At 41.5% G+C, this 25,101-nt stretch overlaps 2 protein-coding genes across 2 annotated transcripts in view; both read left to right on the top strand.

The window, feature by feature from the left end:
• Nucleotides 1–14,671, top strand: part of F8 (coagulation factor VIII) — a 120,526-nt gene extending 105,855 nt beyond the window's left edge. The window contains exons 23-26 of the mRNA XM_082681798.1: nt 1,098–1,242; nt 1,645–1,793; nt 2,550–2,726; nt 12,303–14,671. Of these exons, the coding sequence (XP_082537924.1) occupies nt 1,098–1,242; nt 1,645–1,793; nt 2,550–2,726; nt 12,303–12,458 (627 nt within the window). The 3' untranslated portion in view covers nt 12,459–14,671. The remainder of the gene's footprint in view (nt 1–1,097; nt 1,243–1,644; nt 1,794–2,549; nt 2,727–12,302) is intronic.
• Nucleotides 14,672–16,517: 1,846 nt separating this feature from the next.
• SMIM9 (small integral membrane protein 9) lies at nt 16,518–17,688 on the top strand (the record flags this gene model as incomplete). The annotated part of the gene is made up of 2 exons (XM_082646936.1): nt 16,518–16,701; nt 17,555–17,688. 2 exons carry the CDS (start codon nt 16,518–16,520, stop codon nt 17,686–17,688), a joined length of 318 nt encoding a protein of 105 aa, XP_082503062.1.
• Between the last annotated feature and the right edge of the window lie 7,413 nt (nt 17,689–25,101).

Below are 25,101 nucleotides of genomic sequence, written 5' to 3'. Positions count from 1 at the left end.
CTCAATACTCTGTAACGACCTGTGTGGGAAAAGAATCTAAAAAAGCGTGGATACATGTATGTGTATAACTGATTCACTTTGCTGTACAGCAGAAACTAACACAACATTGTAAATCAACTATACTCCAATAAAAATATTTTTTAAATGCTGTGATTTCTGGGGCAATGCTATACATTTATTAACATTTTTATCCCATAGGAAGAAAAAATTGTTACAGGGAAGAACAATTTTTTAAATTCCCCATAATACTATAACTCTGATGTCTGATTATATAACAGCCATACATTGATTCCTGTTTTAGTGTATTCAAGCAGATAGAGAATCCCAGGTGTTTTATGAGAGAGGATTTTCAACTTTCTTTTTTCTATATACCATGATTTAAATCTAGGCCTTCTGAATTGGCATTACTACCATATTTCTCAAACTGTGTTCCTTATTCCTTAAATATGTCATGTACTTTTCTGTAGAACCTAGACATGTCAAGTTCCTAAACCCCAGAAGTTGGATATTAACATGTGTCTCATGAATTCATACACAAGGGATCGTTAATTAACGCCCCACAGCACACACACACACACACACACACACACACACACACACTCACACACACATTATTGGAAGGTCATCCTGAGACCATATGGCAGGCCGCCTACTCCAAGTCCCCTTTCACAGCTGCAGCCGACTCTGCCCTAAGCTAGTGTTTCTCAAACTGTATGGTTTGATTCAGTAGATCTGGAATAGGGCTCAAGACGTTGCGTGTCTAATTGCTCCCAGGTGATTCTAATGCAGCTGGTCTGTGGCCCACACTGGATTAGCAAGGGCCTAAATGGCTTCCACAACTTTGATGAATGACCGTTTTACAGGACCCCAAAGTAGACACTTAACCTGCTCAGACCTAATCTCCCTTGTTCCATTCTTCTCCCTGTGACTTTCTCCTTCGCATGTTGCATTCTAACGTCTGGCCAGAATGGTTTTATTTGGGTGTTCGGTGCTGTTGAGAAATGCACAGAGCCAATTAGAAGAAAGATACGATTGGGAGGAATTGCTTCTTATTCTTTCTTCATTTTACATGTATCTGTGCTAATACCTCCCTACAGGTCTTCTTTGGCAATGTGGATTCATCTGGGATAAAACACAATGTTTTTAACCCTCCAATTATTGCTCGGTATGTCCGCTTGCACCCAACGCATTACAGCATCCGCAGCACTCTTCGCATGGAGTTGATGGGCTGTGATTTAAACAGTAAGTGTCAAGTCATCCCATGTCCTTACCTCTCCCAACCATGAGTAGGATGGCTAACCATCCTAGCTTTCCCGAGACTGGGGGGATTTCCTAGGACACAGAACTATCAATGCTAAGACCAGTACAGTCCTGGGCAAACCCATGACTTGGTCATCCTAACCATGGGATTCCCCAGGGGCAGCCACCTCCTACACTACGATTAACAAGGCAAATCAAAGTCCAACAGAGCTGAGCAGAGCTGACAAGAAAATAGGGGGCATCTTAACAGTAGCATGCAAAAGTTAGTGCCTGGAAAATGACTTCGTGATGACAATAGCCCTAGAACATATCAGTGGAGACAGGCCAGCAGAACCTCAGCTGCAACTTGTTCTTGTGATTACATTCTCCTTTCATTTCTCTGAGGTTGCAACATGGCACTGGGAATGGAGAGTAAAGCAATATCAGATGCACAGATTACTGCCTCATCCCACCTAAGCAATATGTTTGCCACCTGGTCTCCTTCACAAGCCCGACTTCACCTCCAAGGGAGGACTAATGCCTGGAGACCCCAGGTAAGAGGGAACAAATTTGCCATATAACTGATGCAGAAGAAGGAGTAGTGGTTGGGAAAGGATAGGGTAAGCTCTTGACTGTTTCTTCAGTTACTTCTATCACCTGCTTGTTCCCACAAAGAGTGTCAAGGCAAGTTGACTATACACAGAAAACCCCACAGATATTTATTTAGTGGGTGTGCCATGTGAATGGGGAAAATGATCCCTAATTGAACCTCCTAGAAACAGAATATCTATATGTAGTACTGGGCTAATATTTGTCAAAGAATTGGAGTGGCTGAAATCCAGTTTTACAGAGAAATATCAACAAAGCAAAGGGTCATAGTTATGTACAGTTCATTGGGCACAGTTCTTTTCTGGAACCACTCAGTTTGTGATTTTCAATCACTGACTAGCTTGGGGAAATGGATGGAGTTAATGGTCTCTGTTCCCCCAGGGGCTTATTTTAAACAAAATAGGTTGTATAACACATTGCCAAACTTTTAATACTCTAGTCAGTCTGTATATTACTCATATATTCATTCAGCAAACCTTTACTGGGCCCCTATTAAGTGGCTAACCCTGGGGATACAGAGATGAATCATGAAAACTTTCAGCCCTCAATTTGCTTCGAGTCTAATAAGGGAGACTGACAAACAGATAATTAATATGCAGAGTGATAAGTGCTGTGATATGATTAAGAAGGGATTTGGGGATTTCTGGGAGCAAATAGTGACCAAAAAGATACTACTCTAATGCACCTGGTGCATTCCCCAGGCAAATAATCAAAAAGCGTGGCTGCAAGTGGACTTCCGGAAGACAATGAGAGTCACAGGAATAACCACCCAGGGGGCGAAATCTCTGCTCACCAGCATGTATGTGAAGGAGTTCCTCATATCCAGTAGTCAAGATGGCCATAACTGGACTCTGTTTCTTCAGAATGGCAAAGTAAAGGTACGCTAATCTCACAGGAAAGGCACAAAGCCTGTCTTAGAACTTGACATTTAGAAACATAACAAGGTTGATATATGACCAGACTTTCAGGATAAACTTTACTGAGTATCTATAGTAATAGGACACTATGAAAGGCATCCTGGGAGGACACAGTGACTCCAAGCAAGAATGTATCATCCCAGGAAAGAGCAGAGTAGAGCCAAAAGCTGCTTATCCTCACAGATGTTGGTGTCGTTCAGGATGGTGGCCCTTACCGACCTCTCTAGCATAGTCTCTTGCTACTTGCTCCTTGGCTTTCTAAGCTCCACCCATACTAAGGAACCCTCAAGTCCCTAAAAACAGCATGTTTTTTCTCACACTAGGCTTTTATATGTACTGTTTCTTCCACCTAGAACATTTTTTCTAGGTACTTCTTATTGACCCTTTCACCTGGTGCATTCTTCAAGTCTCAGATAAACATCATCTCCTCCAAGAATTCCTTGTTCCCTCAAGGCTGGATTAAACATTTTTGCTTCTGGCAGTTTAGTGAACCAGAGTACTGATAATGTATGTTCTAGAGGACGTTCCCATTTTAAAAAGGGCATATCTCTGATACATGCTGTAACATGCATGGCTAAATTAATTAGAGCAGACACAAAAGGACAAATATTATATAATTCCACTTATATAGTAGTCAGGGTTCTCCAGAGAAACAGAACCGATTGACTCACATGATTATGGAGGCTGACAAGTCTCGAGATCTGCAGGGTGAGTCAGCAAGCTGGAGACCCAGGAGAGCCAATGGCGAAAGTTTCAGTCTGAGTGTGAAGGTCTGGAAACGGGGAGAGCCAGTGGTGTAGTTCCTGTCTGAACCCAGGAAGTGCCAATATTTGAGTTTGAGCCCAAAGGCTGGAAAAAACCCAATGTCCCAATTCAAATGGGCCATGCAAAAAGAATTCTCTCTTACTCAGACGAGGGTCAGCCTTTTTGTTCTATTCAGACCTTCAACTGATCGCATAACGCTCACCCGCTTGGGGTGGGGGGGACAGCAATCTGCTCTACTCACTCTACTATTTAAATGTTAATCTCATCCAAAAATATCCTCACCAACACACCCAGAATAATGTTTGACCAAATATCTGGACACGTATGGCCTAGACAAGTTGACATGTAAAATTAACAATTACAATGAGACTGAAAGTCGAATAGAGGTTACCAGAGGCTGGGAGCTGGGGAGGATGGAGAGTTATTTTTGATGGAGACAGAGTTTCAGTTTTGTTTTTGCTTTTATTTTTTGGTTTTTTGTTTTGTTTTGGCCGCGCTGCGCGGCTTGTGGGATGTGGGATCTTCGTTCCCTGACCAGTGACTGAACCCGTGTCCTCAGCAGTGAGATCACAGAGACCGAACCACTGGAGCGCCAGGGAATTCCCCAGAGTTTCAGTTTTGCAAGATAAAGCGTTTTGGAGATGGTTGGTGGTGATAGTTGCACAACATTGTGAATGTACATGTTATGTACTTGTTGTCAAACGTACTTGTACGCTTAAAAAGAGTTAAAATGTTAAAATATATGTTATGTATATATTACCAAAATTTTTAAAAGGCTATAGCACTGATAGTACATACTTTTTTTTTTTTTCGGTATGCGGGCCTCTCACTGTTGTGCCCTCTCCCGTTGCGGAGCACAGGCTCCAGACGCACAGGCTCAGCAGCCATGGCTCACGGGCCCAGCCGCTCCGCGGCATGTGGGGTCTTCCCGTACTGGGGCACGAACCCGTGTCCCCTGCATCGGCAGGCGGACTCTCAACCACTGAACCACCAGGGAAGCCCTATAGTACATACTTCTTAATGCACTGCTACACTCAATGAAGAAAGGGGACTCTCCAGCCTCCTCACCACCAACAGCAAAAAACAAAACAAACAAAAAAAATGAGCTTTTATTTTAAAATAAGGAGCTTAAATCAGAGCAAAGAGAGGTGAAAAATGAGAAAATGTAAAATGGAGGAACTTTCGTAAAGGCAAATGCTTATATTAGTGTTGTTCTCAGGAGACCAAGCTTCGAGCAAAATGCAAGAATGGAATGTGAGACTTCTGCATTGAGTAATGAAACCCAGAAAGTAGCAGAACTAGTTGCAGATAAGTAGCACCTCCTGGCTTCTGGAAGAATGATTTCTCTAGAGAAAAAGCATTCCCAGTTTAGGTCTCCAGGATTCCTACATATTAAAATGATGAGATCATAAACATAGATCAGCAAACATACAAGATAACAAGCCAACTTGACTACAAATGGGCAGAAACAATCAATACAAATTTAGAATCTGAAGAATACCAGATATTGACATTATCAGATATATATCATAAAGTAATTATGCACAAAATATTTAAAGCAATGAGCTATGGAAACATAAAAATAAATGACAAATTATTAGGCAGTTTTGGAAAAAACAGTACTTTTAGAAATTAAAAAACATCATTGTTGAAGTTTAAAAATCAAAGAAAGACTTAATAGTGAATTGGACACAGCCAAAGAGAATTTAGTCACTGGAACATATATCTGAAGAAATTACCGAGAATGGAGCACAGAAGGTGAAACATATGAAAAAGAAATTGAGACATATGCTATACAGAGAAAGCCATATATATATATAAGTGGAATCCAGAATGAATGAAAGAAATAGTGGAGAAGTGGCAAACAAACAAGGATGACCACTTTCACCACTTCTGTTCAACACTGTACTGGAAGTTATAGCCAGAGAAATTACAAAAAAAAAAAAACTAAACAAAAGGCATTCAGATTGGAAAGGAAGAAGAAAAACTGTCTCTCTTCACCAATGATATGATTTTATCATAGAAAATCCTAAAGAACCCACAAAAAGCTATTAGAGCCAATAGATGAGTTCAGTAAAGTTGTAGGATACATGATCAGCACACAAAAATCTGTTGTGTTTCCACACACTAGTAGTGAAAAGTCCGAAAAGAAAATTAAGAAAAACATTTCATTTACAGTATCATCCAAAAGAATAAAATATTTAGGAATAAACTTAACCAAGGAGGTACAAGACTTATACACTCAAAACTACAAAACATTGCTTGAAAAATTAAAGAAGACCTAAATGAATGGAGAGACATCCTGGGTTAATGGATTGGAACACATTATTAAGATGGCACTACTAACCAAAGCTTTCTACAGATTCAGTGCAGTCCCTATCAAAATCCCAATGGCCATTTTTGCAGAAATGGCCAAGCTGATCTTAAAATTCATCTGTAATTGCAAGGGACCCAAAATAGCAAAAACAATATCTTGAAAAAACAGTTACAGGATTCACACTTCCCAATTTCAAAACCTACTACAAAGCTACAGTAATCAAAACACTGTGGTAGTGACATAAAGATAGAATTCAAGTCCAGAAATAACGCTATACATCTATAGTAAATTGATTTTCGATAAGGGTGCCAAGACCATTCAATGGGAAAAGAATAGTCTCTTCAACAAATAGTACTGGGAAAACTGGATAGCCACATGCAAAAGAATGAAGTCACCACACACCATATACAAAAATTAATTCAAAATAGATCAAATACCTAAATATAAGAACTAAAACTTTAAAACTCGTGGAAGAAAATATAGAGGTAAATCTTCATGACCTTGGATTTTACAAATGGTGTTTTAGATGTGAACCATAATCACAAACAACAGAAGAAAAATAGTATGAAAAGAATTCTTAAACTCAACAAAAAGACAACCAAATTTAAAAATAGACAAAGGACTTCAATAGGAATTTCTCCAAAGAAGATATACAAATGGCCAACAAGCACATCAACACCAACATCATTAGTCATTAGAAAAATGCAAATCAAAACCACAATGAGATATTACTTCACACTTACTAGGATGGCTATAATTTTTTTTAATACAGGAAGTAAGAAGTGTTAGCAAGGATGTAGAAAAATTGGAACCCATACCGCTGATGGCAATGCGAAATAGGCAGCCACTGTAGAAACCATAGAATTACCATATGATCCCAGGAATTCTGCTACTGGGTATGTACCCAAAGGAACTGAAAATAGGCAATTAACAAAAACTTGCAGGCAAATGCTCATAGCAGTACTGTTCACAATAGCCAATGGGTGAAAATGACACAAATGTCCATCAACAGGTGGATAAACAAATTCTGGTCTATCCATACAGCTGAATATTATTCAGTCATTAAAAAACATAGACATGCTGATGCATGCTACAATATAGATGAACCTTGAAAATACGCTAAGTGGAAGAAGTCAGACACAAAAGACTACATATTGTATGATTCCATTTATACGAAATATCCAGAATAGGAAAATATAGAGAGACAGAAAACAGATTAGTGATTACAAGAGATTGGAGAGAAGGGTAAACGGGGAGTGGCTTCCTGATGGGTACTGGATTTCCTTTTGGAGTGATAGAAATATTCTGGAACTAGATAATGGTGAATGTACTAAATGCCACTGAATTTTACAATTTAAAATGGTTAAGATGATAAGTTTTATGTTATGTACATTTTACCACAATAAAAAGGAACCAGAAGACACATACATTACCATAATAAGAGTGACAAGCTGACAGGTGATTTCTAAGCAATAATGAAAATCAGAAGATAATTAATGATATCCATGTGATGCTAAAAGGAAAAATCTGAAACCTGCCCCCAAAAGAAAGAAAATCTGGTGAAATATTTTTCATGCATTCAAGCAAAAACTAAAAAAATTTTTCAGGGACTTCCCTGGCAGTCCAGTGGTTAAGACTCTGAGCTTCCACTGCAGAGGGCCTGGGTTCAGTCCCTGGTGGGGGAACTAAGATCCCGCAAGCTGTGCAGCCACAGCCAAAAAAACAAAATTTCCAACTTGCATGACTGATTTTACCACCCAGTAAAATCCTGCCAACATAAAAAAATGAGGATATTTATTAACCTTATGACAGTAAATTTGGAAGATTAGGTAAAATGGATAATTTCTAGTAAATATAACTTACTCAAGAAGGAATCAAAAACCCTGAAACTCCTACAACCATTTTTTTTTATTGGCCACACCCCACAACTTCCTGGATCTTAGCTCCCCGACCAGGGATGGAACCTGGGCCCCCTGCAGTGGAAGGGCGGAAACTCCTACAACCTTTGAAAGATTGAATTGGTGTTCAAAAATCTTCCTACAAAGAAACCTCCAGATTCAGATGGCTATACTAAATACTCTACCAAATTATCAAGGGAGAAATAATACCATTATTACAAAGATTCTTCCAGAAAAATGGAAAAAGCTTGTATTTACATTATCCAACTCTTTAAATGATGACAACAAAGACAATTTTATTAGAAAAGAAAATAATAGGCCAACTTTACTCATGAACATAGATCCGAAACAAAATATTAGCAATATGTATGTGTTAGATTTATCCTAGGAATGCAAGGTTGGCTTAACATTAGAAAATTAATGCAATCCATCACATTAATGAACTTCAGGATTATACAGCCAATAAATGCTGAGAAAAAGATTCATAAAACTCAATATCTATTCTTAATGGGAAACTACGGAATCTGATAAAGGATATTCACAAACATTTTACAGCAAATATAGTATTTAGGTGAGACACAGAAAGGTTTCCCTTTGAGATTAAAAATAAGATCCCATTTATCTATTGCTGCCTCACAAACTACCCTGAAACTTGGCCACGATTTTGTGGATCAGGAATTTAGGTTGATCTGTCTGGCTGGTTTGTCTGTGATCCATGGGGTTTCAGTGGGTATGGACGGATGGACCTACTTCCTAGCTGGCTTCTTTGCTCACCTACCTGGTATCTTGGTTCTCCTTGACCTTTTCATCCACTGGTGTCTCTTCAGGGCCTCTCAGCATGGTGGTCTTAGGATAGTCACTCTTCTTACATAAAAGCTAGATTCCAAGAAACCAAGGTGGAAGCCGTCAGTCCTCTTGAACTTGGCACAGCATCACCGCTGCCGCCATACTCTATCAGCCTGCAGAATCAATTGCCCCCCCAACTTAAAACAAATCAAAAGACACATGCGCCCCAATGTTCACTGCAGCACTATTTACAATAGCCAGGACATGGAAGCAACCTAAGTGTCCAAGGACAGAGGAATGGATAAAGAGGATGTGGTACATATATACAATGCAATACTACTCAGCCATAAAAAAGAACGAAACAATGCCATTTGCAGCAACATGGATGGACCTAGAGATTATCATACTAAGTGAAGTAAGTCAGACACAGAAAGACAAATATCATATGATATCACTTATATGTGGAATCTAAAAGAAATGATACAAAAGAACTCATTTACAAAACAGAAATAGACTCACAGACATAGAAAACAAACTTATGGTTACCAAAGGGGAAGGGTGGGGGGAAGAGAGATAAATTAGGAGTTTGGGATTAACAGATATACACTACTATACAGAAAATAGATAAGCAACAAGGATTTACTGTATAGCACAGGGAACTATATTCGATATCTTGTAATAACCTATAATGGAAAATAATCTGGAAAAAAAGTATATATAACTGAATCACTTTACTGTATATCTGAAACTAACACAATATTGTAAACCAACTATACTTCAATTTTTTTTAAAAAAAAGGGAATTCCCTGGAGGTCCAGTGGTTAGGACTCTGCGCTTTCACTGCAATGGCCTGGGTTCAATCCCTGGCCGGTAAACTAAGATCCCGCAAGCTGCGTGGCACGACCAAAAAAAAAAAAAGTCAAAATACACCTACCTCTCCATGGGAGGAGTATCAAAAAAATTCATAGCCATCTTTAATCTGCCCCATCCACTTTTATTAAAAACTGTATTGGAGGGCCTAAGCAATGCAGTAAGGTAAGAAAAAGAAATAAAATGTGTTAGGATTGGGAAAAAAAGCCCTCTCATAATATGTGGAAGATACGATGGCATACATAGAAAATCCAAAAGAATCTATCTATCTAAATTATTAGAATTACTAAGATAAGTTTGCAAGCTTGCTGAAAACAAAATCAATAGAAAATTTTATTGTATTTCTACATGCCAGAAACAAATAGAAAAATAATTTAAAATAGCATTTTAAAATTCCGAATACTGAGTTGCACATTCTCATCAAATAATGGCAGCTGCCTAAATCTCTCCATACAGCCTTCAAAAACCATCTCTCTATCTAACTATCTCTCTGTAGATATATTTTAAAATTGAAAATAAAACCACCCATAACTCACAGAATAACTAGAAGACAAAGAATACCATAAGTTTCAGTGGTGGAAATTAAGTGTTCTGGAAAAGCAAAAATGAGTCACAAAATCACAAGACATATCTTCCTATCCCATTTGTTACAGAAATTGCACTTCTCTTTATCAACAGTAGAGGGTGCTTGTGGACTAAGAAACCTAACAAGCCACCCAAACCTCTTATCTCTGACTACATATTGTAAAATCACCTCATTGCTGTGATGAATGAACAGAAAATAGCAGATGAGGTAAAAGGTATTATTCTTTTATTTTATTTATTTATTTATTTACTTATCTATTTTTGGCTGCGTTGGGTCTTTGTTGCTGCACCCGGGCTTTCTCTAGTTGTGGCGAGCAGGGGCTACTCTTCATTGCAGTGCGCGGGCTTCTCATTGCGGTGGCTTCTCTTGTTGTGGAGCACGGACTCTAGGCACACGGACTCAGTAGTTGTGGCTCACGGGCTCAGTAGTTGTGGCTCGTGGGCTCTACAGCGCAGGCTCAGTAGTTGTGGCGCATGGGCTTATTTGCTCCACGGCATGTGGAATCTTCCCAGACCAGGGATCGAACCCATGTGCCCTGCATTGGCAGGTGGAGTCTTAACCACTGGGCCACCAGGGAAGTCACAAAGCTATTATTCTTGATTTTTCACTTCCTCCTTTTTTGAAAACTCCATTGACTTTGGGCTTCATAGTAGGACTCATGTTGACCAATGCAGTGTAAGTAGACATGATATAAACCACTTTCCAACAGAAGCTTTCAATGTGATCCTGTGTTTGGCTCAGTCTCTGGTGCCTCTGCTCTCTGCCATGAGATAAAAATGTCCAAGCTGAGAAGACATGGCGTACGTGAGCCTTGGCCTGGAGCAGAGCCTAAGCCAACCCAGAACAGTCTTGGTTTCCAAATACCATTTCCTAGTAAAAGGAACCTGGGCTCCTTAGAGATTTCAAGACCAGAGCCAGGAAACTGCTAGGTGTTACTGGAACATCTTGGAGTCCATTATCGTCATCAAAAGTATAAAGGGAGAGGAGACGTTCTTCTCCACAGAAGAATTCCAGCTAATAAATGTAGAAGACACGACACAATTAAGAAACCAATCATCAATGCAGTATATAATACTTGTAAGGAGCTTCAGTAGATACTAAAACCATTGGGTGAAAGCTTAATGTGGAACAGAATATTTACACAGTCTCAAAGTCTAACCCCACAGATTGTTAGGTAAGGGAAGCTATTACCTTTATAAAAGAGAGATCTGGTGGACATCACCTTAACTAAGGGTCAAACTCTGGAGGAATCGGCATCACGTGTCCTCTGATGTGATATGGTGGGAAAGGCACATCACCTAGTTAATATTCTCACTAACGATGTTGAACTGAAATCTAATAATAAGAAAACAGTCACACAAATTTAGAATGTGGGACATTCTACAACGCAATGGTCCTAGACTTTTTAAAATGTCAACACCATGAAGGACAAAAAAAGACCAGAGACTAGGAGTCTGTTGTAGATTAAAGGAGATTTAAGTGTTCCTTGTATTATTCTTTCAGTTTCTTGAGGGAAAAGATCAAGGAATAAGTCTAACAGAAGATGGACAAGCCTCCAAAGTATGCCACAAATATTTATCCAAGAATCTCTTTTGTCTCCCGAAAGTTTTATCAAACACACAAACTTTAACAAATGTTTACAGTATATTTGCTACGTATATACTATATATATTGTACGTGTGGAAAGTCAGTGACCAAGGTCTCTGCTGTCATGGAACCGACATTTGGTGGTGAAAACAAATGAAATGGTCAATAAGCAGGTAAACAGATAAATGAGAAGATTCTGAATGGTGTAAAGGAAATGAACAAGAGGAGCTTCAGAGTCAACAAGAGTCCTGTTCCAGAGATAACATTTAAACTGAGACCCAAAGCCTCGGCAGGTTGAAGTGTTTGGGAGTAAAATATCATGATGTTTACAACTTCCTTGAATTAGTTGGGAAAGCGGGTGAGAAGATTCCAGAGGGAAGCCATAGCTGGAGGCACGGCCTCCACAGGAGGTTAGCAAGGATGCTCTTAATTCTAGATGTCACAATCACTTTCCCAGGTACAGAGGCAGGGGACCGAGTCATCCAGTCACCTCCCAGGGTTCAATCCTGGACTACCGGAAGCGTGGGTCCCTCAATTGGAAGTGGAAAAAAGCGTGCGTGCTGGGCGACGGGCATTGGAGTGGGTGCCCGTGAGGGGGCGGAGCTTAGGGAGAGTTACAGACCAAGCAGGAGGCCAATGGACTTGGGGAGCCTCTCGGGTGTGTGTGTGTGTGTAAACATTATAACTCTTTTCCTGTCAACCAACAAATGCTATCTCTCCTCTTTCAGATTTTTCAGGGAAATCAAGACTCCTTCACACCCGTGGTGAACGCTCTAGACCCCCCGCTGTTTACCCGCTTCCTTCGAATTCACCCGCAGAGCTGGGCGCACCACATCGCCCTGAGGCTGGAGCTTCTGGGCTGCGAGGCGCAGCAGCAGTACTGAGGCCCGGTCCTTCCTTCCTGGCCCCGGGCCCTTTCCTGGTTCGGGTCCAGCATCCCTCTGAGCCCGCCCTCCGGGTCACTTCCTGCCCCACGCTGCCCACGGTGCCATCGTTTTTCTATGTATTCCAATTCCTCAGTCCCGGCAGATATGCCCTGAAGCCTCCCAAATCAATCATCATGTGTCCTGCGTTCTCTGGGGCTGTTGCATCCAAGTTACCTCTTGCGCATTTGCTGCGGCCGCTCCCAGATTGGTCCTTCCTTCCAAGGTACTCAGGCAAAAAGCAATGAGGAAACTCAGCTGGAAAGCATTCTCCTCTGGGCACGGCCACCACTTCCTCCTCTGTGGTGACCAAGAAAAGTCATGATCATACTAGGCTTCTAAAGGACATATTTTTAATATTTCCACAGAAAAATGAGGAAAATCCATGGCTCTCTGGGATAGGAGATACAACATTGTAATTCTAATCATGCACTCATTTTACTCCCTCCTCAGCTAATTTCCTGCTGAAACGACACAACAAAATGTACCAGGAAATTCTGTACCCTAACTGCCCAAGAGGAACCCCCACCTCGCCCCATCCCTGACAGATAAGGTTGGGAATGGTTTACTGTCCTGTAAAAGTCCATTAAGGTTAGAGGTTAATTTACAGAAATCAATAAGGTGATATGGTTTGACTCCCTGTAAAAGGTTAACCACTTTTATGTCTAACTTAATCACCTTGTTTTGGCATTCTTTTCCCATTGACCACATACATCTTTATTTTTCAAATGCTCTTGAAACCAGCTCTTTTGTCTTCCCGCTGGTTCCCTCAAGAATCAGTTAAACAAAACATTGGTGTGTGAAAACAAATGCCTTTGAGAGTTGTGCTTTTATACTGGAAATAAAAATGTGAACAATGAAATTTTATAATTTATGAGGTGAAGCTAACATTTAAAAAATTAGAAATGGAGCCTTGATCCAGTAGCAGAGAGAGAGATTCTTAACCTTGACATCCATTAGCACTAGAAGGAGTAAAGGCAGTAGTCTGGCCTCTGGCCCATCCCACAAACCCCCCTTTTATAAGTTTTCTAGAGGTTGTGACCAACCAGAATCCGGGAGAGGCTGCAGCAGAATGTAGTGAACCTAATGTGAGAAATGCTGTATTTGCATCGCCCAGATCTCCTGGGATCACTTTTACGAGTTCAGTGTTTGCAATCATACTCCAGCTGATTTGGCTAATGGGGGGCCTGTACTCAGAAACCTACAAGACCCTGATGAAGATGACACAGATGGACAAATATACTGTGTTCATGGATTGGAAAAATTAATATTGTTAAAATGACAATGCTACCCAAGGCAATCTACAGATTTAATGCAATCTTTATCAAAATACCAATGGCATTTTTCCAGAACCAGAACAAACAATTCTAAAATTTATATGGAAATACAAAAGACCCTGAACAGCCAAAACATCTTCAGAAACAAGAACAAAACTAGAGGAATCATGCTTCCTGACTTCAGACTGTATTACAAAGCTACAGTCATCAAAACAGTATGGTAATGGCTCAAAAATAGACAAAAACAGACACATAAACCAATGGAACAGGATACAGAGCCCAGAAATAAACCCACACACCTATGGTCAATTAATCTATGACAAAGGAGACAAGAATATACAATGAAGAAAAGACAGTCTCTTCAATAAGTGGTGCTGGGAAAACTGGACAGTTACATGTAAAAGAATGAAATTAGAACATTTCCTCGTACCATATACAAAAATAAACTCAAAGTGGTATAATTATTTTGGAAAACAATCTGGCATTATCTACAAAAGTTGAGCATAAAGATAGCCTGTGGCAATTCTGTTGGGTAATGACCTAGACCCAGAACTGCCATGTGAACCAAGAGACAGGGCAAAACTACCCATAACACTTCCAAACTGGAAACAACCCTTATTGCATATATTTCCTAGTGGCTCACTTTAATTGCAGTAGAGTAATCCATTATATAATATATATCACAATTTATTTATCCATTGCTTTTCTGACTGATTCATTTATGCCAGTTCTTCTATGGAGCTGATCATCCTTTTTAAAAAATTGATTTGTAAGAGTTCTTTGTATGTTAAGGACATTAACCTATTATCTGTCATATATGTTGTGGAATTTTTCACCTAGTTTGTCATTAATCTTTTATCTTTCTTTACAATGTTTTGCTGTATGAAAGCTTTACATTTTTATGCAATAAATTTATCATTATTTTCACCTATGGCTTTGGGGTTTTATGACATATTCAAAGTAGCTTTTTTCACCCTAAGATTACAAAAAACTCCACTCCTGTTTTATCCCGATATGTATATGGTTTTATTTTTGTTTAGTCCTTGATCCATCTAGAGTTTATTTTTGTGTGTATGGCTGTCACTTCAGTCAGTGCATCCGAATGAATAGCCAGTCATCACATTAAACCATCTCTTTTTCCCCACTGAAATGAAATGCCACCTTTATCATCTATTAAAATCCCATACATACACTATTTGAAGGTGCAGTAGATACCATGTGGCAAACAAAATATCTTAGAAAGCTTCAAGCCCAAGAGGATATGGCTACCATGAGGATGGGTTTCAGTATCGACACAAATATTTATGCATAGACAGAAGAAAACATCTGTATGCTTAGCTGTCAAATAGAGGGAGACTGGGGGCAGATCAAATGCGGTAGATGACATCATAAGGAGGAGTAGAATTCTATTTGGAACTTCAGAAACCTTGAAGGAAGACTCTGGCCAGCTTCTTCTTAAGACGGAGGCCTGATTCACTGGCTTCTTTGCCACCTTACCTGACACGGGTCTCAACAGTGGGTGAGAATGTCAGTTCTAAATGTCTTAAGTAATAGAAAGCTCAAATAGGGGTTTATTTTTCTCAGACCTAGTAGTTGAGAGGTGGGCAGATAGAGGTGTTGGTTTAGTGGCTTAAAATTGTCAGAGCCAGAATAGGTGTCATTTTCTTGGCCTTTTCCTTGTGTCCATTGCCTGATGGTCACAGGATGGCTCCTCCAACCCCAGGTAACACTTAAAGAATGTTCAAGGCAACACAAAGGGGAAATGGTAGCGCCATTTCTTTTATCAAGACAGCAGAAAGTCTTCCCAGAAGCCACCCATCAGATCTCCATTATGCTTCAGTGTCCAAAACTATGTCCCACAGCCATTGCTAGCAGCAAGGCTGGCTGGGAGAAAGCGGATTCCGCTTTTCTAGCCTCTCCGGTTGCACGTAATAAGGGAAGAGGGGGTGGTGATGACAGGCAATGAACAATATCTGCCCAAATTCACCACCCATTCATTCATTCAAAAAATATTTATTGAGCACCTGAACAGCCTATGTGAACAAAACAGAGAGGAGCACGTGTGGCTTGTTCCAGAGGAAATGAGGCTGAGGTGGAGCGATCAAGAGTAGATAATAGGCCATGAGGTCAGGGAAGTCAGTAGGATACTACCTGACTTACAACAAAGTGAGATCTCTTTGGCTGTTCAGTGGCAGCAAGCAGGAAGCTATGAACTCCTGTGACTGCAGAACTTCTGGGCCACCGCCACCCCCATGATGGACTGTGCCCCCTTATCCACTGAAATTCATACCTGGTTAACCATTTATACCGCTTATTTGCTGATTCAGTAATAAACCCAACTCAAAACAAAACAAAATGAAAAGGATGTGGGACTGAAAACGTGGAGTCAAAGATGACACCACAGGGTTTGGCCTGAACAACTTAAGAGTTTCCACTAATTGAGCTGGAAAAGCCCAAAGGGGCATGTGGTTTAGGAGGGGATGTCAGGTACCCGATCCGATGGAGCACAGTCAATTTCTGTCTTGTGTTGTTTTGTTTCTTGAAGGCGGGTTGGTTTTTGCCTTGGAAACTGACTGTGTTCAGGATTCAACAGTGTCAGTAAGTGAATTTTTCTTGTGTTCATAATAGCTCTAGGTTTGCAATAAAATCTAAACCACCATTTTCTGACTTTTCAGACAGAGCTGCCTTGGGACGAGCCAAGGGAAAAGCCATCTCCTCTCGGTGCAGGTCCTCGGGAGGGCGCATGGAACCCCCAAAGCTGCTGAGCACTGGATTTCTGCTGTGCTCTCTGACTTGCCTCTTGTTGGAAACTGTCGCTTTGTCTCTGTCACCTTTATCTGCCTTCGGAAAACAAGACCAGGATGGATTGGAACCACGCTCAAGGGGTGTGTTTGCTGTTACGATGAATGTTCCTATCTTCATAGGACGTAAGATTCCTGTCTTCGGTCAGGAAAGAGTGATTCTGTATTTTAAAAAAAATGTTCACAGGAAAGCAAAGTATTTCTGGTTTGGTTCAACAAGCATGAACCCACTAAGCCAAAGCCACAGGTGTCAACCTTCCATAAAATATGACAAATACTCCCTGAGGACAAAGGGATAATTAAAGTTGTCTGGGGGGAGGGGTCAAGAGGACTTCAGAAAGGAAGCGAAATTTCAGCTAAAGCTGACGAGCCGCTGACCCATGGCTTAGCTGCTCCCGAAGCCCAGCGTGGTGCCGAGTTCCTTCCCATCGCTGGAAAGGGTACCGTTGTGAGTGGTGAACCCTCCTGACTTCACACCACAGACACTTTTGTTTGCCCTGCCCCTCCCCCGATCAGCAGACCCTGAACCTCCTTCTGCCGGCCGCCCCGGCCTCCTCCTGTTGGTGCCACTGGGCAGGCAGCCATCTCCTTTCTCCTCACGGGACACCCAGGGCCCTCAGCCTCCCGAACCCCCTCTAGGCAACAGCATGGTGTCTATTAAGTCGTGCTCCTCGCTCACAGTGTACCCCATTGATTCACAGACACCTCCAAACAACCTTTAAGCGATCTGGGGCGGACATTATTGTTCCTATTTCACATACAAGGAGGAAAAGATGATGTCCATCTGAGGATACCTTTGTTTTCCCCAAAGTGTATTCCTTTAATCTCTCAGCACAGCAAAGTTGTTAGGAATATGGGCCCTGGGCAACTATAAGAACCTGAGATCTGGGACAACTATTTGAACTTGAACCACGTTTCAAATCCCAGCTTCATCACTTACTCGGGCTCTCTTCAGTGACTGTCTATGCTCTTCCTGCAGAAACTCCCAGGTCCTGGCTGAACAACTTCAGTGATTACCTGCGGGGTCTCATCAGGAGCTCCATCCCTACAGCTGCCGTTTTTGCTTTTCTGATCATTTCAGCGATCATGGGGACCCTCTGCTGCCTCACGTAAGCTGCTGGGGGGAGGAGAGGGGGAACCGAAGGAGAGGCAGGAACAGCCAAGTTCCACACCAGCCTGCGCATCTGTAACTAAGGGAAAGTTCTGAGGAAGGTGATTGTGGGAACACCACTCTGAAAGCCCATGTGTGCCCCTTTGAAAAAGTCTCCTGCACGTTCTCTTTTTTTCTCTAACCCACTCCCTATGTTTCCAACCACTGACACATGACGTTTAAAGACCAGTGTTTGCAATTGATCTTTTTTTTTCTTACACTAACTTCATTAACTCCTAATTATCCTTCCCTTTAGTTTAGGAACTATACATGGAAAACATATGATTAACTTTTCAACTGCCTGAAAATTTGCTGAAATATTTATTATTAAATCATATGAAGCCAAAGAGATTCCTGAAATAGCTAACAAAATACTTAAGCTTAGCTAGCAAAGCCTGAATTTCATTAATTCAATCAGTATTTACTAAGACATGACCACTTGCCTGTCTCTGTCCTGATTACTAGAGACAGAGAAATAAGACAACTGAATAATTACAACCTGGTGGCTCAGGGCTGTTCAAACTGTGGACTCTAATGAAGTGGCTGAGGTCAAAGATCAGGTGAAGGTGTGGCATCCCCACCTAAGGCTCCTGATAACCTCAAAACGACCACAGATCAAGAACCATGTCTAGGAAACAAACTTGGATATGGTTCCTGGCACCTGGAACTCACAGGAGCCAAACAGAACTAAATGAGCTATTCACTGTTTGAGCCGTACAGCAGTACTCAGAGCTCGGATCGGCCATGAGAAGGACACTTGCTTCAGGCACAGCCACAGAGAATAGTGGACCAGGGAGCGTCCTGGAGGATGGGCCACAGGCAGGGAGCTCCCCCTTCTAGGAGGAAGAGCTGGGCCTGATCAATGTCTGGCCAGCAGGATTCCAGAATGACTACAGAGCAGGGAGTGCTGTAGGCCTCCCGGTCTTCCTCTTTTCAAAGGGAAGGGTTTACAGCCGTTGCCCTCTTCCTGCACCATCACTGTATGGGGCAGGGGTGGGGGTGGAAGCTGGAGACCAGGGGCACATGGTCTACTTCGGTTCAAAGCTCTCTTAACCAAGAAGAGCCACACGCAGACTTGAGAGAACCAGATACTCTGGAAGCAGACTGTGTGGCGGGAGTGTGGTGTGCAGGGTATTATCAGGGATCAACGCCTGCGGGGGGCAGGGGCAGGAAGCGAGAAGCTGAACCGCCTTGCAAGCCCTGCAAGGCCTCCGGTGACCCCCTTCAGAGTTGTCCTTCCCCCGCCGCAGGAAGTACAGGCTCTGTGTTCACCAACCCTGTTCCTTCTTCCCAAGCACAGAGGAAGACTGCATTTCACAACTAAAGAAGCCAGGACTCAAGTCAACATACATTTGATTCTCTATCTTTTAAATCACTGTTGCTCAGACTCTGGCCAACAGGCCGGCTGCATCAGAAACATCAGAGGTTTGCTGAAACACGCACACACGGAGGGGCTTCTGTGAAGACAGGCAGGCAACATGCCGAGAGAAATGTTTCCTTTCTTGAAGTAAATGGCTCAGCCTGGTGAGAAAAACCAGTAAACCCTTGCTTGCTGGGAACAAACAAGGACAGTAAGAACAAAACAAAAGAAGACATGGATGACAAAATATAAAAGGATCCAAAAAGCTGGATAAACAAAGACCTTAGTGAAAGTAAGATTAGAGAAAAAAATGATAGATGCAGGAGACATAATTAATTTTTTGGTAGAAAACAACCAAAATAATTCAACAGAAGAAAACACTTCAAGGCCTAATTTTTTTTAATATTGCAAAATCAAAGGAAGGTTTGAGTCTCTAGTCATACGGGGTGCATCAAGTCCCAGGAAAAATTGGCACTTGGGACTGGGCACATACTAGACGCCGAATAATACTTGATTTTTTATGAATGCATTTCACAGTCAGGATTGCAGACAGTTTCTCTGCGCCTCTTTATTCACCCCCTTTATTCACCACCACCATTAGCGGTGGCTGTACAGAAGGCTTAGGCTAGCTGCTTGCTACCTGAGGAAATCAGCATGGAGGGCTGGCTAACCTCTCGGGGCCCTGGCAAGTACGCAAAAACACACGTATTCAATCTAACGAATTTTTAGTACGGTTTATACTAGTGAAAAAATAGAACCAACTTAAATGATTCTTGGCTGGTTAAAGAAAGCAGTGAACATTCATACAATGAGAGCTATACAGTCACCAAAACGTTGCTGTAGAAGGGTAATTACATGGAATCAGATTCATGAAATATTGTTGAGTGGAAAAAAGCAGATTATAACAGAGGATATGCAATTTCACCCAATTTGTTGTGAAAAACTATACGTACAGGGAAAAAAACTTTTAAGGACCTAACGAAAGATTTAGACATTGGTCATCTCCTTGTGATAGTGAATAGGTGACTTTAATTATCACTATTGTTGTTGTTATGTAGTTTCATGTTTATTTTTGTGTGTCTGCACTTTCCAATCTTTCCACAACAAAACGTATTGTTTAATTAGTAAGTTTTTTAAGAGAAACTTTAAAAACAAAAGACGAAAAACTATCTGATCACACTCTGATACCACACTCTTACTCTTACTTTCTCAAGTCATGAATGCAGTTTTTGCAATATGAAATTACTTGGTTCGTGGTAAGAAAAGAAGCTGCCAAAATCCTACCTTGGAGAAGGTGATATAACTACAAAGTAGCTCTGTGCAGACCAAGACAGTGGGATTTAAACTCTTCCTTTCCCAGTATCCTCATAGGTGAACCAGTCCAATGAAGTACTAGAAGATTCCAAGAGAGTGCAGAGTGTGCTATTTGTGTGCATTGAGGAAGTATCTATCAGGTAAAATTAAATTGTCGGATTTCCCTGGTGGTGCAGTGGTTGAGAGTCCGCCTGCCGATGCAGGGGACGCGGGTTCGTGCCCCGGTCCGGGAAGATCCCACGTGCCGCGGAGCGGCTGGGCCCGTGAGCCATGGCCACCGCGCCTGCGCGTCCGGAGCCTGTGCTCCACAACGGGAGAGGCCACAACAGTGAGAGGCCCGCGTAACGCAAAACAAACAAACAAACAAACAAACAAAAAAGTTATGACACAATAGGACTTTGTGGCCAATTAAGTTGGAGAGGTGCTGAAACAAATTTAAACATATTTCCTTCACTGTATGACATATCGTGGCTATCTTTCCATATCAGGAAGTGTTGCATAGTATTCCTTGCAGTGGATTCGACAGAAGTCGTTTAACCACCCCCCATATAATAATAATTTAGGGTGTTTGTACTTGTTCACTATTGCAAATGTAATGCAGGTGATAGTTTTACACATTATTCATTTGCTTTCCCCTTTGCTGTTCTGAGTTGGAAATCATTCACTCCGTGGGCACTATTGAACACCTCCTGTTCTGGGAAGGTGACAAAACAAACACCAAGCCTGGCTCGGGTGGAAGGCACAGCAGGGCCAGGGGCTGGGATGAGAGTAAGGTCTGGTGGGCCTCAGAAAGCATCTGGGCTCTACTGGGAGCGAACAGAAAGCAGGGAGCAGAGAAGGGACGTCATTTGATGGGTGTCTTTAAAGGGTCATCTCAGTTGCCACGTTGAGAAGGTCAGAAGCAGGGAGACCAGCTGGGAGGTTTACCGAAATCCAGGTGAGAGACAGTTTCGTTGGGACCAGGGTGGGAATTGGCGGAGTTGCAGGAAGAGTAGGAATCCAGACAGAGGGTGAAGGAAGGAGCATCAGGGTTTGATTATGGGTCGGGTGAGGGGTGGGAAAGAGGGAGGCTCTGAGGATGCCTCCCAGACTTTGGGCCTAAGCACGGGCACGGACGGGGTTAGGAATTTACTCCTGAAAAATGCGAAGAGAAAGAAAGACCGAATGGATGTTCTCATTGATGCGGAGGTGAGATCCAGCCACACACCCTTTGTCCCACACTCCACACAGCAGGAGGAGACCATCCTCTGATCAAACTTGAAGTGACAGTTTAACTTATCAGCTTGCACTAACCTTTAAATCAGATTGGATGTTTACTTAAATTCTCCCCCCCTACTCAGCACATGGGAGCCGGGGAGGGAAGTCTAAGTAATAATGAAAAGAAGAGCTGCATCCTTACACACATCTTTATAGTCTTTATATCTTGCCCAGCTTGTTCCTTAAGACAAACTGCTGAACGTGCAGTCGTTGGGTCACAGGCCGTGAGCATGTTAAAGCCTTACGCTGGTCCACGTAGCGCTTGTACGAGTTTCCAGGTTCCGCCTCTCTTGAACATTGCGTTGTTTCTTTGGTTTTCTTTACATTTTTGCCAGTTATGTTTGGCAATATATTATTTAATTTTGCTTGTATTTTAAAAATTCCTGAAGTACCCCTAGGCTTGGTGCCCCAGAATTTTTAAGCTGCTTTTTCTTTTTATAAATGTATTTATTTATTTATTTTTGGCTGCATTGGGTCTGTAATCCCCATCCTGTCTCCTCACACCAGAGCCCTGCCTCTTTTTAAACTATAAAAACTAAATCATAGGCATGCATTCTCCTGTGATTTTCTGTTTTGAGATTCCTCCACGTCGATGCCTGTAGCCCATTTCCACCCAGTTGTAAGAAGAGACCTCTAATCATTTACACCATCGACTGTAGACGGACATCTGTATTGTTTCTGTCTTTTTTATTCTAAATATTAATGCATGTCTTGTAGTGTACAAGTGCAAGAGTTCCTCTGAAGACTATCACACTGTGATTGACTTTCTGAGTCAAAGGCACCAATTATTAGATATATCCGCATCCTTGAGAAGATGCAACATCACCAGCCTTTTAAATTTTTGCCAATCTGGCGGATAAGTAATGATATCTTATTGTTTTCTTACTTTGCATTTCCCCGATAACTGATGAGATGGAAGACCTTTTCATGTGTTTATAGGACATTTGTCTTTCTCTTCTATGAATTTTGCCCATTTTTCTAATTTTAGTTTCATTTATTCCTTATTGGTCAGTAGGAATTCTTTCTATACTCTGTATACTAATATTTTGTAGGCTATAGCTGTGGAAAATATCTTCCCTCAGTTTGAGGATTGTATTTTCATTCTCGATATGACGTATTTTGATCAGCAGAAGTGCTTATTTTAATGTAGTGCGAGTTGGCAATCATTTTCCTCTGCGTAAGTGCTTTTCTACCCCAAAGTCATAAAGGATGTCTCCTATATTGTCTTCTAAAAGTTTTATAGTTTTGCCTTTCGCCTTTAGGTCCTTCAGCTACTCGGAATACATTTTTGTGTGGTGTGAGGTAAAGTCTAATTTCATTTTTTAAAAACATTGTGAGAAACTATATTTTTCCAGTCATGAACTTTGAACTGAATTTGTGTGCCTCAAGGCAGTTCTAGGAATTGAGAAAAGCAGATAGCTGCAATAAATTCCAAGGAGCAAAGCCTGATTCTGAGCACTGAGCACCCTGAACTGGAACCAGCCGAGCAGAAAAAGGCATGGGAATGTTGAAAAAAGGACCAGCTGTATGACCATGCATCCTGAGTCAGCCGACCTGCCCTCCCAGTACTTTTCCACGCTGAGCTTTGCCTCGACAAAAACTTTTAACTACATTTTGCTGGAGGATTCACTCCCTCGGAAGTCTCCGACTGCAGTAGTTTAGGTGGCGTGTTTGCCTGCACCTGTAACCTGTCTCGGTTTCTGTTTTGATCCTATGGCTCCCCAGTCGCCCTTACTGCAAGCGTGTCCTTTCCCTACTGCTCTACAGTGCCTCTTGTCATGTCACCATTTCTCGTCTCTCTTCTGTTCCAATGGTCTGTCTATTTCTGTGCCCACACCATGCTCTCCTAATTAACATAGCTTTGTTATAAGTCTTGCAATCTAGAAGGCAGTTCCCCCACATTGTTCTCCTAGAATGCTTTGGCAATTCTTGTTCTTTACAAGTCCACACATATTTTAAAATTAGATTATCAAGTTTCACAAAACCTATCCCAGAAGTGGGATTGCTGGCTCAGAAGGTCCTGTTCAGTTTTATGAGATAATGCAAAACTGTTCTCCTAGATAGTACTGCCAACAGCAGTACTCCCAGCAGCAATATTCAAGAACTCATATGGATTCACATCTTCTCCAACACTTGATATTGTTAGACATTTAAATTTTTGATAATTGAATGGAGGTGCAGTGGTATTTCATTATGGTCTGATCACTAATGAGGTTGAACATCTGTTCATACGTTTATTGTTCACGTGGGTTTCTCCATCTGTGAAATATTTATTCGTGGTTTTTACTCATTTATCTGCTGGATTGTTTGTGTTTTCCTTATTGATTTGTAGACCTTTATATGTTCATAGTAGGAATTCTTCGTCAGTTGTGTGTATTGAAAATATTTTCTGCAAAAGCACAACTTATCTTTTTTGCTTTTTAGCTTGTCTTTTGATGAGTAAAAGTTCTTAATGCTAAAGTCAAACTGATCAATATTGTTTTATAGTCAATGGTTTGTCTCTATCCCAAAGTCTAAAAGTTCTTTGCTGATGTTTTCTGTCAAGAGCTTTAAAGTTGTGTTTTTGACACAGAAGTCCTTAATCCATCTGGAATAGATTTTTTTTCTGCATATAACATGGAGGAGGGTTCCAGCTTCATCTCTTTCAATATAAATAACCATTTTCCAGCTTTGGTTAATGAAAAGTCCCTCTTTACTTACCTAACATGGCACCTGTATCGTATACACAGTTATACACATGACTGGGTGCGTTTCTGCGTTTTCTAATCTATCTCATTGCTCCATTAATCTATCCCTGCACTGGTATCGCACTGTCTTAATTTCAATAGCTCTCTCTCCCTCTGTGTCTGTGTCTCTGCCTCTGTGTGTATGTGTGTGTGTGTGTGTATCTCAGCCTTCTATAGTTCCTTCAGGGTAATCTTGGGGAAGGGAGCCAGCAATCACGTGAGCTCAGCCTCTTAGCAGAGAAAACTGGATGATCTGGCTGCAAACTCTTGCCCCTGGATTTGCCCTTCTTGTCTATGAGGTACTGGAAGGTCCAAATAAGATTACATAGAGTAATGAACTGCTTATAATACTGCGAGGTTACTCCCTTGGGGTCAAGGGGCCAGGTGTTTATCAGGCAAAGGTGTGTACAGATCGTGGACAGCCCTGAGCTCTGTAAGCACAGAAAATGTTTGTTTTGTTCAGAAGGTCTGTCGTCTAGGCTTCTGTTTTAACGCCACGAAGGCGTTAGGGTATAAGGAATTCTGCTCTAGGATTCGGAAGGAAGGTTGGCTTTCTTCGCTTCCACTGATCCCTCAATTTTTTGTGGCATTAGCAGTAGGAGCTGTAGCCTAAGACAGATAACAGCAGCACAGGAGCCTTAAAAGGCCTTTTCTCAAAGTCCTGTGCCCACATCGGTTTCTGGGTGGAGCCTGGAGTCGGAGGGGCGGCCGTCGCAGCC

The sequence above is a fragment of the Grampus griseus genome (assembly GCF_964374135.1).
Source record: "Grampus griseus genome assembly, chromosome: X".
NCBI lineage: Eukaryota > Metazoa > Chordata > Mammalia > Artiodactyla > Delphinidae > Grampus > Grampus griseus.
This window is presented reverse-complemented; position numbering and strand designations above follow the sequence as displayed.